The sequence below is a fragment of the Dipodomys merriami genome, unplaced genomic scaffold (genome assembly GCF_024711535.1).
Source record: "Dipodomys merriami isolate MVZ:Mamm:240054 unplaced genomic scaffold, mDipMer1.0.p SCAF_26, whole genome shotgun sequence".
NCBI lineage: Eukaryota > Metazoa > Chordata > Mammalia > Rodentia > Heteromyidae > Dipodomys > Dipodomys merriami.
This window is the reverse complement of record NW_027204048.1, coordinates 4198606-4215491: the sequence shown is the minus strand read 5'-3', so window position 1 is coordinate 4215491 and position 16886 is coordinate 4198606. Positions and strand designations below refer to the sequence as shown.

General features: G+C 58.1%; 1 protein-coding gene across 1 annotated transcript; it reads left to right on the top strand.

The window, feature by feature from the left end:
• Positions 1–130: 130 nt before the first annotated feature.
• Positions 131–16739, top strand: Stx1a (syntaxin 1A). The gene is made up of 10 exons (XM_070035529.1): positions 131–255; positions 8424–8501; positions 8672–8771; positions 10990–11064; positions 11584–11657; positions 11745–11853; positions 11985–12058; positions 12962–13099; positions 15181–15291; positions 15648–16739. Exons 1-10 carry the CDS (start codon positions 226–228, stop codon positions 15723–15725), a joined length of 867 nt encoding a protein of 288 aa, XP_069891630.1. The 5' UTR covers positions 131–225; the 3' UTR covers positions 15726–16739.
• The last annotated feature ends 147 nt before the right edge of the window (positions 16740–16886 follow it).

The following is a 16886-nucleotide window of genomic DNA, read 5'->3' as shown; positions in this document are numbered from 1 at the left end:
GCTATGGGCGTGGCCAGGGTGTTGACGAATGGGTGGAGCTGTGGGCGTGGTAGTGCGATTGTGGGTGGGACTGTAGGCGTGGTCCTGGGAGGGCGGGGCCGGCTGGGGCCGGGCCGGGGTCCCGGGGGCTGGGGCGGGGCCGGGCGGGCGCTGCGCAGTCGCGGGGCGGCCGTCGCGCATGCGGGACTTGGTCGCTGCAGCCGGTGCCGCCGCTGCTCGGGGAGCATGAAGGACCGAACCCAGGAACTCCGCACGGTGAGTGCGCCCCGCGGGGACGCCGTCACCTGTGCCTGGGCTCTGGACAACCTTGGCCCCTCGCCCGCGGACCCCGAGGCGCGGCCCAGCGTCCCCGGCCGGGGCGGAGAGAGCTGGGAGAGCCGCGGGACCCTGACCTCCCCTCGGGTCCCGCCCCTTGGACTCCTTTGGGGTCCCCGACCTGCGCGAGCTCGGCCGCGGGGACCCGCGGGGGTTGGCGGCCGGAGCCTGCGGTGCTGGAGAAACTTTCCCGGACCTCGCGGTTTCGGGGGGCATCGGAGGGCTGGGATGGAGGGTTTCGGGGGCGGGACGGGAGCCACCTCCCCGCCCGAGGGGCAGGTCTGGTCTCCGGTCCCCCATTGTCCCACGTCCCCCTGGATGTGGACGGCGGGAGCGGGCCGGGCGCCACCTGCCAGGAGCCCCGCCGCGGGGTGCCTGGCGGATGCCCGGGTTCGGGGCGCCCTCCCGGGCGGGAGCCGCCTCGCCCGCGTCACCTGTGGCTCGCGTCCTGCTGGCCGGGTCCTCGGCGCGCCCGGGGGTGGCGGTGGGGTCACACCTGTCCGGCCCCTGGCTCACTTTCGGGCTCCAGGGTGACGTTTGCAAACCTTTCCTGGGTCCCCTGGTCTGACGGCAGCGACCGGCATTTATTTTTCCACCTGTGTCTCCCAGGGCCTTCGGGGTGTGGCTCCTGGGGCGCGGCTAGCGGGGTGCGTGGAGGTTCTGAGTCCCAGCTCCCGGTCTCCCAGTCCTGACGGAGACCCCAGCAGCCCCGCCTCCTGCACGGGTCCCCCCTTGCCGGCCCCCCTCCTCCGCCTTTAGGGATGGGAGGTCAGTGGGTGCGGGGGGATGACAGAAAGGAAGCCGGCACGTGGGGTCAGGCCCTGCTCACTGATCCCGCGGAGCCCCAGGCTTAGCAGCTCCTCACTTAGAGCCAGACCCCTTGCCCCTCTTACATGGGAACTTACTTCTGACCCCATAGCTTGTGATCTCTGACCAGATGCTCCCCAAATTTGTGCCTGCCTCTTCCCCCCCCCACTCGCCTTTATACTAGTCTTGTCTCCTGAGGTGGGGAAAGGCCCCGTTTTCTGCCTCCATCTCACCCCGTTCTGCGCCTGCCAGCCCCCACCTGCCTTCAGACCTGTGTTTACTCCTGGCCCAGTGCCCAGCCCCAGGGTAAACCCCACAGGTTTCAGAGGAAGACGATGGGCCTTCATGGTCTCTCCCCCCGCTGGCGATGCTGCTTCTCTCAGGTGTCCTGCTGTCCTAGCAGTACATGGCCGGGCAGTTACCTATGTTGAGATGTCTCATGGGTACCAGTGGAAACCCAGAGATTGGGGGATACAGTCCTTCCCCCCCATCTTCCAGTAGCTCCTGGCTTGTGGGTCTTCATCCCCTCTGTGGGTGGGGAAACTGAGGCACTGAGAATCAGCACCTGGCTTGGCAGATGAAGGGATAGGATGCAGGGGCTCAGCATGGCCTCTGAAGGTGGTCAGAACTGAGGGTTCCCCCAGAAGAGCTTGAGTTGTGAGGTACTTGTGAACCGAGAACTTTGCCCCTCCCTCTCTGCTGGGTGGCCCCCTTCCACAGGAATGCCTAGCTTTGCTTTGTTTTTATTTTATTTTAATTTATTTTTTTGTCGGTCATGGGGGCTGAACTCTGGGCCTGGGCGCTGTCCCTTCTCTCTTAGCTCAAGGCTAGCATTCTACCACTTGAGCCACAGCGCCACTTCCGGCTTTTTCTGCATATGGTGCTGAGGAATGGAACCCAGGGCCTCAGGCATGCAAGGCAAGCGCTCTACCACTGAGCCACCTTCCCAGTCCAAACCTCCCCCCCATCTTTTTTTTTTTAAATATATAGTGAGATATGTCTTGCTCTCTAGTTTGTGCTGGCCTTGAACTCGGGATCTTTCTGTTTCAGTTTCCCAAGTGCTGGTGTTACAGATCAGGCTCTGGTTTTGCTCCTTTTGTATGTGCCCCATGACCCAGAGCATGCAGAGCGCCTGCACCACTAGACCTGCTCCTCAGATGAGGCCTTCTAGCAGATTCTATTTTCTGGCAGGAGCCCACACTGGCTTGGGGGAGGGAGGGAAGAGAGTGAATCTTGAGGTGTTGTCCTTCCTAGAGCTCCCTTTCCCTTTGGGCCTGGGGTTTCCATCTGTGAAGCAGGAGGAAAACCTAGATTTCAGATTCTCAAAGGCTTCTGGTTTTCTTACTCCGCATTTGGAGGGGACCTTGAACCCCAGGAGCCTACCCTTACCCCCTTGAAGGGAGAGAGGCTAGGGCTGGCCAGGGTGACCATAGATAGTTCTGGCCAGCAGCTGTGCCCTGCTCCCATTCTTTCTTCCTTCCCTGCCCCCCCCCTTCCTCTTTTCCTCCCCCACCCACCGCTGCCAGATTTGGAAGGAAGGAAAGGAGCTTATTTATAAAAGTCACACTTGGGAAGGAGCTGCTGTTTCCTCAGCTCTGCAGCCCTAGCCCAGCCCTCCCACATGCACCTCTCATGGGGCCCATTTCCCCCTCAGCAGAGGGCCAGTGCAGCGCTCCTTGTGGCCTGTGTGGGTCCCTCATCAGTATTCAGAGATCGGGTCAGCCCTTCAGGGTGCACATGGGAAATGAGACCCTAGAGGAGCAAAGACTGGCTCAAGCCAGCTGAGGATCGCAGTTAAAAGTGGGACCAGGCAGAAAAGTCTGTGACTCTTCTCCAATTAACCACCAAAAAGGCTGGAAGTGGAGTTGTGGCTCAACTGGTAGAATGCCAGCCTTGGGTGAAAAAGCTAAAGGACAATGGCCAGGTCCTGAGTCCAAGCCCCAATACCAGCTCCAACTCCACCGCCCCCCCCTCAAAAAAAAAGAAAAAAGGCTGGATCAGCTCAAGCGAAAGCAAATAGCTACCAAGTAAGAAGGCTGGGGGTGCTCACACCCAGCCTCCAGAGTCCCCTGTGGTCTGGTGTAGGCCAAGATCACTGGAAACTGAAGCTCCCTCCCGCCCTCCCTCCCCCCCCCCAGCCCACCCACCCATCCTCTGTCTCTTGTTCAGTTTCTCTGTTCAGCTCACCTGTGGAATGGAGCTGATTTTACAGAGAAGGTGAGAACAGGCCCAGGACAGGCCCCCCTTCCCTTCCTCCAACTCAGGGGTGAGGGTATGTGTGTGTCTTAGACTGAAGGATGGCGACACAATTTTTATCTGGGGTGCTGATGGCCTCATTCTCTGCACTACTGGGATTTGAACTCAGGGACTCATACTGGTTAGGCAGGTGCTCTACTATTTAACCTCAGCCCTAACTTCCCGTCTCAGATCACGCAAGCCAAAATCAGAAAGGGCTAGGATTTATCCAAGGTCACACAGCAGAGCCCAGCCTCTTTCCAGATCTGGGCCTTAGTGAGCTCCCAGGGGCCCCCTGAAGGGGACCCAATCCTGGGGGGAGCAGAGAGCCCAGGATGTGGGGAGGGAACCGAGGTGCCCTGATTTTAGAGCCAGCTTTACTGGGGAGCTGCCTGGCCTCTCCCATACCCTGATTCTACTCCGGGCCTCTCTGCACAGTGATATTGACTTTGATTAGTCATTAAAAAGAGGAAAGGGAAAAAATAGCCCTGGAGGCAGACAACAGAGCTGGCTGGGCCCAGCGGTGATGAATCCACCCTGCCTGCCGGCTGGCCCCAGCTGGCCTGACACCAGGCGCCCGGGATGGGCTGGAGGCCACAGGGCCTTAGTGCCTCCTGTAGTGGCCAGACTCGTTACCTGGAAGGCACCCTGGGGCCCAGGACCAACTACGGGATGAGCACCAGGGCTGCCCAGCACCACCCAGAGCAGCTGTTTTCTGCCACGATGGTTCAATCCAGCTATGAGGCCTGAGCTGGGGCTGTTGCCCAGAGGCTGGAAAACCAGACCTAAGCTATCCAGGTGTAGAGAGTGCATTTTATGTGCTGTGCTATGGAGCACAGGGCCTTGGGCTTGCTAGACAAGTGCTTGAACTCAGAGCCTGCTTGCTAGGCAAGCATTTTACCACTTGAGCCATGCTCCAGCTCTTTTTGCTTTAGTTACACTCCCCCCCCCACCCCGCCCTGCCCCGCCTCAGTAATGGGGCTTGAACCCAGCCTGGGCAATGTCCCTCAAGACTAGGGCTCTACCACTTGAGCCACAGCGCCAGTTCCAATTTTCTGGTGGTTAATTGGAGATAAGAGTCTCACTGTCTTTCCTGCTCATGCTGGCTTTGAACCAAGATCCTTAGATCTCAGCTTCCTGAGTAGCTAGGATTATAGGTGTGAGCCACCAGCACCCGACTTGCTTTAGTCCCCCCCCCCTTTTTTTTTTTTTTTTTTAGACAGGTCTCTTCCCTTCGCTAAATCTGGCCGCAGATTTTAATCCTCCTACCTCTGACTCTAGGGTGCCTCTTGGGATTACAGGTGTGAGCTATAAAATCTGGCTTGGAGGAGCCACACCAGCCACACCCTTACAAACTCCCACTCAGCCTCCAGAAGGGTCTAGAAGCACACTTTTTTTTTTTTTGTTTTGTTTTTTTGGTCCGGTCATGGGGCCTGAGCGCTGTCCCTCAGCTCTTCAGCTCAAGGCTAGCGCTCTACCACTTGAGCCACAGTGCTACTTCCAGCTTTTTTCTTTTTTTGCTTATGTGGTGCTGAGGAATCGAACCCAGGGCCTCAGGCATGCAAGGCAAGCGCTCTACCACTGAGCCACCTTCCCAGCCCCTAGAAGCACGCTTTTTAACTATCACCACCACCCCTCCCCTGGAGCTGGGCCAGGGTTTTGACAACCGTAGAATGAGAAATGAATACCAGGCTTGAGTGTTGGTGGGACTCGAAGGGATTAAGAATGAAGGTGCCTTTAGGTTTCTAGCCTGGGGTGGGGGAATGGGGCTAGGATAATGGGGGTTTGGGCTGGAAATTTTTGAGGTGATCTGGGGAAAGGTGGAGGCCAGAAGGTATCTCAGTACATCTGTCCAGAGGGCACTGGGGCTTTTGAACCTGTGGCTCCAGGTTCCTAGCTGCTTACAGCCCTGTTCTGGAAGATTTCACTTGCTTTTGTTTGGAGCTGTACCAAGGTTGGAACTCAGGGCCTTGAGCTTGCTTTCTTGGGCTGGTGCTCTACCATTTAAACCACACCCCAGCCCAGCATTTTGCTGGAGTTCTCATGGACTTTTCTGCTAGGCCTGGCCTCAAACCTAGTTCCTCAAGATCTTGTTCTACTGAGTAGATAGGATTACAGGCATAAGCCACTGGCCTCTGGCCCCATCTAGGTTTTTCTGAGAGCCACCATAGCTGGTGGGACCACAGCAGAGAAGTCACACCCCAAACCTTCTGATTGGCTATGGGCCCCTCTGAATACCAGGTCCAGGGTGGAGCCTGTCCCGGTTGCCCCATTCAGGCTCAGAACCTGCGTCTCTGTCTCCCGTTCTGGCATCATGGACCTAAGTCCACACATGTCTCTCTGTGTCCTCGTGGGAGAACCTTTTGGGTTTATCTTTGCACCTGTGGGCAAGGATAGTTTTGAGGCCAGAATGGGCAGATGCCAGCAGAACACAGGTCCCTGTGTGACACATGGCAGGCTGAGGTCCAGAGGGGCTTAGACCCCAGGGGTCTCTGAGGACAAAGCTGGTACCTTCTGTTACCCCGGACATTCCTCTTGCTGGCAAAGGGACTGCTAGAATATTCTCTGTGCACCCCTTCCCAGTCTCCCTGGCCTTCAGCCACCCAAAGGACCCAAGGTGCGGATGGCACATCTCAACCTGGCTGGCTGCCCAGGATGCCATGTGCCTCAATCTCCCCCTGGAGGGCTTGGGCCTGGCATGGTCCAGGAGTATGGGGTTGCCCCTGTCTTGTCTATGGGTGGGCTTGGGGGAAGGGTGGCCACCTAGCAGCCTGGCCAGCAGATGCTGGCGAGAAGGAGGGTGCTTTTAGCAGTGGGGAGGAGGTGTGATTTTTAGACTTGGGGGGGGTGTCCCCCAGCTGCCTCCAGCCACCCCACTGTGACTGTCTGTTGCTTGTAGTGGGTCCCACTTTGGGGGGATGAGGCCGGCCTCCTCTCCGCAGCCCTCTTTCCCTGCAGCCAGAGGGCCCTCCCTTAGCCCCTCATCCCCAGTCCTGGGGAAGAACCCAGTGGGAGGTGGTTGCTCCCCTGGGAAGTGAGCCCCAAGCTGGGCACTGGTGGCTCATGCCTGTAATCCCACCTACTCTGGAGTCAGATCTGAGGATCATAGTTTGAAGCCAGCCCAGACAAGAAAGTCCATGAGACTCTTATTTCTAATTAACCACCAAAAAGCTAGACATGTTCATTACTGTTTTCATTTTCTTTTCTGTCTTGTCTCTTTATCTGTCTTTGGGAGGGTGAGGGTAGGGGCACAGAAATGGAGGGATAAAGGGCGAACAGCAGTGGTGCTCACTAGACACTCTGTAGAAAATGAACTGTACAGTTTTTGGGTGGGGATGGAGGGAAAAACTGGGGAAAAGTGAGGGAAGGGGTGACATTGTCCAAAAAGAAATGTACTTTTTACCTGAGTTATGTAATTGTAGCCCTTCTGTATGTATCACCTTTATAATAACAAAAAACTAAAAGAAAACTGGAAGTGGAGCTGTGGCTCAAGTGGTAGAGCACCAGCCTTGAGCAAAAGACAGTACCTAGGCCTTGGTTTTTAAATCCAGGACTGGAGAAGGAAGGAAGGAAGGAAGGAAGGAAGGAAGGGATGGAGGGAGGGAGGGAGGGAGGGAGGAAGGGAGGCATGGAGGGAGGGAGGAAGGAAGGGAGGGAGGGAGGAAGGAAGGAAGGAAGGGAGGGATGGAGGGAGGGAGGGAGGCATGGAGGGAGGAGGAAAGAAGGAAGGAAGAAAGGAAGGAAAGGAGGGAAAGGAGGGAATGGAAAGGAAATGGGCCCCAAGTTCCCATGGGAGAGATGGCAGCCATGCCTGGGCATCTGGGTCCTGCCAGCAGAGCTGGCTGACCCTGGCACCCTCCAGGCAGCCAGGGACGGCAGGACCACCAGCACCCAGGACGTGTGGATTTCCTACAGCTCATGCAGGGGCTGTGATATGGACACACCCTGGGCAAGGGCTAGGGCTGGCCTGGGCCATGGCAGTGTGCTTTCCCCTCACCCCTTCCAGAAGTGGGGGCATTGGCCCAAGGTGGAAGCTGACCCCAGAGAGACTGGATCAGGCTGGTGTGGGCCTTGCTGACACCAGCACCCTGCTCACATTGGGTTTTTGAGGCTGGGCTGGGGGTGCATGAGGATGACCCATGTCAGAGGGCTTGGGGGTCCCCTGGAAGATGAGCCTGGGAGCTCTGGGCTCCATTGTAAGACCATGGGGGAGCTAGGCTTGCTGGTTCATGCTTGAAACCCCAACCCTAGGGAGGCCAAGGCAGGAGGATTATGAATTTGAGGCCAGGTTTGGTGACACCCTGAGACAGCTCAGAAACACAAAGACCACGGGGCCTGGGGAGTACACAGCGCTGGCTTACAGGCAGGCCAGGGCCTGCGCCTCAGAGGGGTCAGATAGGCCCAGCTAACACACACCAGCCCAGCCATGACTCAGGCTCGGGGGCTACTGGTGGGGGGACACCACCCCGCTCCATGACAGGGCAGCTGCCAGGAGAGGATCAGCAGCTGGGTCCCTGGCCTGGAGGAAGAGACCACCACCAGGCTCTCAGGCAAGGTTTCTCTGTCTTTTTTTGTGCTGGTACTTGCACTCACTATGGCTTACCTTTTCTGCTGAAGGTTGGCGCTCTGCTACTTGAGCCACAGCTGCGCCTCTAGCTTTTTACTGCATCATTGGAGATATTATGCTCTCATATTTTTTCTGCCTGGGCTGGCTTCAAAGTGTGATCCTCAGATCTCAGCCTCCTGAGTAGCTGGGATTACAGGTGTGAGCCACCAGTGCCCTGCTTTGCATTGGCATTTTTATCATTTATCATCCCAATTAATCTATGCAGAAAAGAGACTGAGGCCCAGTGTGGAATGTCCTTAACTCAAGTTTACCCCGACTCAAGACAGTCTGACTGTCTTTGCCCCTGCTCACAGGCCCCCAGGAGGGAGGGAACGGCCAGCTGGCAGAGCTGTGCCCAGTGTACCTTCCTGTATACAGATGCTGGGCAGTTGGGGTATCAGCTCTGGAGGGATCCAGGGGTCCTGCACAGGCCCATTCATGTGTGCACACCCCTGGGTAGGCCAAAGACAGTGACGATGATGACGAGGTCACAGTCACCGTGGACCGGGATCGCTTCATGGATGAGTTCTTCGAGCAGGTAGGAGGGCCTGCCCTGTCTCCTCCCCAAGCTGGGCCTGCCTGCCCAGCCCTGGGCTCCCATGTGTGGGCATTTGGGTGTGGTCACCCCTTCCCACCTGTCCTCTCCTGGAGCTTCCTGGGCTTTCCTCTGGGCCAGTCCTGGGTCCATACAACCTGGCCTTGGTCCAGGTGGAGGAGATCCGGGGCTTCATCGACAAGATTGCTGAGAACGTGGAGGAGGTGAAGCGGAAGCACAGTGCCATCCTGGCCTCCCCTAACCCTGACGAGAGTGAGTAGGGGTCCAGGAGCCCTAAAGGGTGCCCAGGCTGGTTGGGTCAGGGGAGGGTTCTGAGAGACCATCCAGGACTGAGGACAGTCACTGGTGGGACCCTGGTCTCATGCAGACTTGTGTGGGTGGACAAGATGTGGTGGCAAGGCCTGTAAGCCCAGCTAATCAGAAGTGGAGGTAGGAGGATCGTGGTGTGAGGCTGGGGCATAAACTTGAGAAAGAACTAAAGCAAAAAAGTCTGGGGACGTGGCTCAAGTGGTAAGTCTAATTCAAACACTAATTCTAGCAAAAGAAAGAAAGAGAGGAAAGGAAATAGAAGAGAGAGGCTTGGGGGGGTCTCTTCCCGGCCCAAGTAGGGTCTGTAGCCTGCTTGGCCCGTTCCTTCCTCTGGGTTTTTCCTAAGGCTGGCTGCTGTCCAGGGAGGCCCTCTGGGAAGGAGAGGGAGGGGCTGGGAGGGGCCCTAGGGCCCCTCCCAGCTCCACCTCCCCAGGGAGCAGATGGTAGCTTTGAGGCAGCAACACTGTGGGAGGGCAGGCCGGCTGAGCAGGCAGAGCTTCCGGCAAGAGCTGGCAGCCCTGGCACCTGGCCACTTGGTACCCTGGAGCCAGGCATCCTCCCGGCTCCAGGAAGTCACCTCGCTCTGCTGGCTCAGGGAGCCTGTGTGGCCTAGGTTCCACTCTGTCCCAGCCCCCACATACATGCCAGGTTGCTCCCCCAAGATGACTTGGTCGTTTACCCGCCCCCCCCCCCCGCCCCCCGTGCTGGGTTGCAGACTTCATTGCAGCCCATCAGGGCCCAGGTTGTTTCCCTGGGGTACACTTTCTACTCTCCCGTGTGGCCCCCAAGCCACCCAGACACTTCACCTGTGCCCAGCACTGTGCCCTGGGAAGGCAGGGTGTAGTGTAGTTAGGGAGACACCAGGGTGCCTGCAGAGAGAGAATATGCCGGCTGGTTTGACCCCCTTTGCCCCCTATCCAGAGATGCCCCTGGTGGCCAGGCCTGTGGCGCGTCTGTGTGGCCCTGTGCGGGCTCTTCCCGCCGAGGCCAGGAGGTGGTGACTGAAGTGAGGTGGAAGGATTCAGCTTCTAGGAGGGGGTGGGTAGGGTTGGGGGTAACAGAGCCCCTTGGCTTCCTTCCTTGGGGTTCCTCTGTGTCTTAAGCTGAGCAGGAGACCTGGCAGGGGGGAGGGCTGGGGAGGGGTGCTGCAGGGCAGAGTAGAGTCAAGGAGGGACCAGAAATCTGGTGGTGGGGGGCTTTCCCAGCCCAGGTGCTAGGCCTCCTCTGGGCCCGCCATCCGGCTGGACTATTTTGGGTCTGAGCAAGGAAGGCTGAGATGAGAGCAGCTGGTAACCAAGCTGCCCTTGTTCTTGCTAAGAAGGTGGAGCCCCTGCCCCACACCCACCAACGCTGACTGTGGGAGGTGACCCTCCAGGCCCATCCCCAAGGCCAGCAGCCATGCCTCTCCCCAGCCACTTCAGGACTTGGTTTGGGGGGTGATGGTGGAAGGCTAGCCCTGGCTGATGGGGGGCATCCCAGGGACCACCTGGGAACACTGCAGCAGGGAGCAGTCGGCTCCCCTGAGGGAGAGGGGCCAGCTGGGCACCCCCTGGCCTCTGCCAGCTTAGTAAAAAGATGGCTTCAGTGGAATGTCAGGCCGTAACCCCCCTTCCCCTCCCTTGGCCCCAGCCACCTGCCACCTCAAGGGCCCACTTCTTTGAACCCCTTCTCCATCAGCTCTCAGCCGGGCTGGGTGCCGCCAGTCCCTGGGGAGGGGCAGGATAAGGTGCACCCCCTCTCTTCCAGTTCAGGGATCAGGGGGACTGCACTCTTGTCCCCCATCAGCCCATGGCTGGCTGCTCAGTCCCAGCCACCAGGTAAGGCCAGGTGAGCCCCACCTAGCCTGGCTCCAGCCAGCAGCAAGTCAATGCCTCCAGTCTCCTGGCGCCAACTCCAGTCTCACCAGCTGCTCCACAATTATTCTTGCCTTAAATTTAGACCCATCTGTGTTCTGCAGGGGGTGGGAGAGGCGGGAATGGGGAAGGAGCGGGGAGGGGGGACGCGGCTGCAGCTGGTGTGGCCCTGACCCAGATACAGGGCAGCAAGCAACCACTCAGCCAGGGCAGGACCCCATCCATCCAGTGCAGGAGGCAGAGCCTGACCATTAGGATAAGGGGGAAGGTACCCCAGTGCCTACACCACACCCCTTCTGCTTCCCCAGAGACAAAGGAGGAGCTGGAAGAACTCATGGCGGACATAAAGAAGACAGCAAACAAAGTTCGTTCTAAGTTAAAGAGTGAGTTGGGCTTTGGGCCATGCTTCTTCACTGTGGTTGGTTGAGGGTGGGAGACGGTCCCTGACCCCCGGGGCGATCCTGCCGTTTGGGTTCTAGGATAGGTGCTTGAGTACCAAAGGAGCATGGGAGCAGGTGAGGAGGGCTGGGATGTGGCTCCGTGGCAGTGCCCTGTCCACAGTGTCTGAGGTCCTGGGCTCCACCCTCCAAACAAGCTGGTGCTCGTGCAGTGGACATCTCAGCCGTGGGCCAGGTGTTGTGAAGGTGGTGGCTGCCCAGGAGCTCAGCCCTGTGCCCAGCCTTGCTGGGGCACGCAGCCAGCACACAGTAGGTTTGCCACCAGCACCCCCCCCCACTCCCCCCCTGCCTCCCGGGGGAAGGCCTTCAGGGCTTGCCAGCTTGCCTTGCTTCCCATGTGGCCCCCACAAGTCCCACACGGAAGCCCTCCCAGGGGAGCAAGGACCCTATCCCGGATTGGGGGGTGAGTGGGGATCTCGAGGGCTCAGCCGCTGCCTCCTCTAGGTATAGAGCAGAGCATCGAGCAGGAGGAAGGCCTGAACCGCTCTTCTGCGGACCTGAGGATCCGCAAGACACAGGTGCGCGGGCGTCTGGGGCGGGGACGCCCCGGAGGCTCTGGGGCTCCGTGAGGCCTGACAGCCGCACCCCTTGTCCCGGACTCCCAGCACTCCACGTTGTCCCGGAAGTTTGTGGAGGTCATGTCCGAGTACAACGCCACGCAGTCCGACTACCGCGAGCGCTGCAAGGGCCGCATTCAGAGGCAGCTGGAGATCAGTGAGCGGGGGTGGGGCCTGCTCAGAGGCGGGGCCTGCGGGGCGGGACCGACAGGGAGGGGCGGGGTCTGCCGTGAGCCTGGACCGGGCCACTGTGGTTAGGTTGCATGCTCAGCGTGGTCCCGTCCACAGCCGGCAGGACCACCACCAGTGAGGAGCTGGAGGACATGCTGGAGAGTGGGAACCCCGCCATCTTTGCTTCTGGGGTGAGTGTGGAGCCTGCTGCTGTGGCCTTCTAGCCATCCCTACCCCAAGGCTCCAGGGTGTGGGGGAGAAGTGCTCGGTCAGGGCGGTAGCTGGACCTAGCCACCTATGAGACAGGTTTCAGATACAGCCGAGTCCCCAGGGGTGAGGTCACATGTTAGTTGCAAAGACCTATCTATGTCCCTGAGCCCAGCATGGTGGAGCACACCTGTAAGAGGATTTGAATTCAAGGTTAGCACTGGCTACACAGTGAGACTTCCACAAACACCCAGTGTGTTCCCAGTTTCTCCTAGGGGGCTCCACTTCTGTGCCATTGCTACCCCTGGGCCTTTGCTAATAACTGTCATTGGGGTCTTTTTCCCTCCTGGTAGACATACTGTATGGTACACTCCTGGAAGGCTCCAAGTTCTCCTGGCACAGGGGGCTCTTGGGTTTATATTTTGAGACAGGGTTTTCTTTTGCAGCCCAGGCTGGTCCAGAACTTGAGATCCTTCCTTCTCAGCCTGAGTGCTGGCATTACAGCACTTAGGGTGCATTGCCGCACCCTGCTAGGGGATGCCTTATGTGAAGGAGGTGGCCCATAGTTGTGGGTGGGGATTCCAAGAGGAGAGGAAGGAGGCAGTCATTGAATGATGGTAGTTCAAAGCCTGGGTCAATGGGGCTGCAGACACTGATGTTAAGAACTGTCTCTCATGGAATGGGAACTGTGGAGCACGCACAGGTAAGTAGTTCCATGGAGAAATGGAGTTGAAGTTGAGCAGATGGGTGGAAGGACTGTGGCAGTTGGTACTGGAAATCTGCCATCCCAGTTGCCTTCCACCCTGGCCTTCTACCCTCCTCTCCCTGGGCCTGTGCCCTCCCCCTGGGTTGGCCTCTGGGTTCCAGCTCTCTGCTCCTTCCCCCAGATCATCGTGGACTCCAGCATTTCCAAGCAGGCTTTGAGTGAGATTGAGACTCGGCACAGTGAGATCATTAAGCTGGAGAGTAGCATCCGGGAGCTGCATGACATGTTCATGGACATGGCTATGCTTGTGGAGAGCCAGGTGAGCCCCAGGCCCCTCAGCCCCAGCCTCCACCACACCTGGGGCTGCATTAACCCCCTCCCTTTCTGCTCAACATGCTGCCCGGCCCGGGAGGGACTGAGCCCTCAGGTAACCAACCAAACACTTGCCTACCTGTGGCACCTCTCTTAATGGCTCTGCTTGGCCCTGCATGGTACCCCACCCTGATGTCTGTTCTCTGACCCACTGCTCTGCTAGGGGCTCCAAGATAGAACGATGAGGTCAGCAGAGGGGCCTGGAGCAGATCATTGTGTTCAAGGGCAGCATCAGTAAAGAAAGGGGTCAGCATTTTGTGGTGGTGCATGTGAGTAATACCAGCTACTCAGGAGGCTGAGGCAGGAGAATCCCACAGAGGCCTATTTGGGCAAGTTAGTGAGAGCAGGAAAGACCATGAGGCTTTTATCTCTAGTTAAACACCAAAAGGTAGAAATAGAGCTGTGGTTCAAATGGTAGAACACCATCCTTTTAGAAAAAATGTGAGGGAGCATGGGAGGCCCTGAATTCAAGCCCCAGTACTGGCACAGGGGCTTGAGTGCTGCCCTGACAGTGGATGTGGAAAGGAGCCAACTTCCAGGGAAGGTGGAGCAAATGCCCAGGGCCCTGGTCAGGTAGCTGGCTTTACTTGAGGGAAATACGTGATCAGTGGCTGGACCCCAGGGTATGGGCAGGCCCAAGGTGAGGTCAGCTGAGGGAGGTGAAATCCACAAGGCCTTGGTTAGTGGCCTTTGTTTTGGTTCGTTATGGGGCTTGAACTCTGAGCCTGGGCGCTGTCTCTCAGCTCCTCAGCTCAAGGCTAGTGGCCTACCACTTGACCCACAGCACTACTTCCAGCCTTTTCTGTTTTCTGAATTGAACCCAGGGCATCATGCATGCGAGGCAAATAGGCTCCCACTGAGCCACCTTCCCAGCCCTGGTCAGTGGCTTTGAGTACCTGAAAGCATTTACTTTTTTGTCCGTCCGGGGCTTGGGCACTGTCCCTGGGCTCTTTTGCTCAAGGCTAGCAAGCTACCATTTTGAGGCACAATACCATTTCCATCTATTTTCTTTGTTTTTTGTAAGTGGCTCCTTGGAGATAAAAGTCTCATGGGGACTTTTCTGCCCGGGCTGACTTCAAACCAGTCCTCAGATCTCAGCTTCTTGAGTAGCTAGGATGACAGGTGTGAGCCCCTGGTGTCCAGCTCACTTCTGGTTTTTGTGACAGGCTCTTGCCATGTAGCTCAGGCTGGACTTGAGCTCTCAATCATCTTGCTTCAGGATTACAGGTGTGAAGCACCACACCAAGTCAGTGGGGGCTTTGGGGCATGGTGGAGGTAGGACTTAGGAAGCAGGGAGGCTGGAGGAAGCTGTCATGCCCAGTGAGACACACTTTGGTGACCTGGACAAGAGTGAAGGCATTGGATATACTAGGAGTCTGTGGGCAGTGCCAAGATTGGACAGGCCTCCAGGGGGATCATGGGACCATGATGGCTGCAGAGGTGGGCAAGAGAGGCTTAGGGGAGTCAGCCAGCCAAAGCTCAATGGAATCATTGTGCCTCAGGGTGACAGGAACATAATGTTATTCCATAAGCTGTGGACAGGGAAGGCTTAGACTCACCTGCTGGCCCTGGGGGTCAGGGCCCAGTTGGCGCCCTCTGCATGCCTCCCCCCATCCCCAGCCTGCATGGCCAATGCCACCCCAGGATGGTTGCTGGGAGGGGAAACAACGGAGCCTGTGGTTGTCAGCTCAGCTGAGAAGCTATATCCTGGGGCTGGGGCTGGGAAGGTGGCTCAGTGGTAGAGCGCTTGCATGCATGAGGCCCTGGGTTCGATTCCTCAGCACCACATAAGCAAAAAGAAAAAAACTGGAAGTGGTGCTGTGGCTCAAGTGGTAGAGCGCTAGCCTTGAGCTGAAGAGCTGAGGGACAGAGCCCTGGCCGAGTTCAGGCCCCACGACTGACAAAAACAAAAACACCCAGCACCATGCCCACCTCTCACACCTTCTTTTCCTGACTTCAGGGTGCTGGCATGCCAGCCCTGCCCTGCCCTGAGGAGCCAGCCCTGGAGCCACCACCCGGGCCTTGCAGGGGGAGATGATCGACAGGATCGAGTATAATGTGGAGCATGCTGTGGACTACGTGGAGCGAGCTGTGTCTGACACCAAGAAGGCCGTCAAGTACCAGAGCAAGGCGCGCCGGGTCAGTGTGCTGCCCAGCCCTGGCCGGTGGGCGTCCCTCCCCTCTGCCTGGCCAGGAGCTTCAACCCTTCTTTATTTTGTGTGTGTGTGTGCCAATAGTGGGGCTTGAACTCAAGGCTATCCCTGAGCTTTTTTACTCAAGGCTAGCACTCTGCCACTTACTTGAGTCACAATTCCACTCCCTGGGCTAGCTTTGAATCACCATCCTTAGATCTCAGCCCAGGAGTAAGCTACCAGCACCAGGCACAACCCTCACTTTTACTTTGAGGTGCTGATGTTATAACCCAGTCTCAGTCCCCCCTGCCTGAGGTTCCCCAGCTCTGCCTGAGGCCTGCCCTCCCCACTCTCTGTCTGCAGAAGAAGATCATGATCATCGTGTGCTGTGTGATCCTGGGCATCGTCATTGCCTCCACCTTTGGGGGCATCTTCGCATAGGGCTGCTTGCCTGCCACGCTACCCTGGACAGCTCACCCAAGGTGGTCTGACCACGGGCCCTCTCCACCCACCTCACCTCTGGCTTGGAGCAACCCACTGCCCCCCTCTGCCCAAGCTGTGTTGTGTGCATGATCTTGTGACTGTGTGTCTGTGCAGAGGCGCAGCTGGGGCTGTGTGGGGCAGCCCCAGGTCCTCCCCCAGGCTGCCCTCCCTAGCCAGGCAGGGCTGGCCCATGGGCATGTTAGCAGTCCTCAGGCTTGGGTCCACCCTGACCTGGTGCCCAGGCTTTCTGGACCCCAACCTTGCTTCTACCCCTCCTACCCTGGCCTTCTCAACTGTTTTTCCCATCCAGCCTTCCGGAGCGCGGCCCAGCTGGCCTCATGGTGCTGCTTTTTCTGGCTGGGGGAGGGGGTGGCCCCAAAAGCTCTAGCACCAAGCCTCTGCCAGCTGCCACTGTCATGAGGCTGAGGGGTGCTGTGCTGTTGCTGGCCTGTCAGGACTAAGCTCCTCCTCCTCCTGGGCCAAGCCTCTGGCTCTCATCTCCCTTCCCAGGGCCCAGGAACAACCCCAGGGTGAGGCCTGAGCTGGGGTGGGGTCCGGGAAGGCTGCAGCCTGGGCCAGTGTTGTGCGTTTAGGGATGCTGGCCCAGGTGCCTTGCCAGGCCTGGTCTTGCCCTGCCCTTGCCATTGATGTGTCAGTGCCATGTGGCTTCAGGTGTCCTGGATGCAGTATTAAGCAGCCAGTCAGGGAGTGCCCCCATCCTGGGGCTCCTAGTTCAAATGTGCCCCAACCCCAGGTCCCCTCTTCCTTGACAGGCTAGGAGTCTGCATGCGCCCGCATGCAGGGGGACTGGCCATGCCCAGGCCACCGCCCTCAGCTTTGCTCCTGCCTGGTGCCTGTGACCACTGTCCGTGTTGCCTTCTCTGCCCTCCCCTGCCACCTCCACCAAAGGTCTTGGTACAACCAGCTGCCCATTTTGTGAATTTTTATGTAGAATAAACATTTGTATCTGTAGCTGCCTCTGGGCGATCCTTCTGTCTGCAGCAGCCTAGCCTCAGGACTTGGGGACAATATGACGGAGAGCCTGACTGCTCCCAACACACATGCACATATACCTGTGCCTTCCAGTTCCTGGTCCTGCCTTGGCCTGCCCTGTCCCCT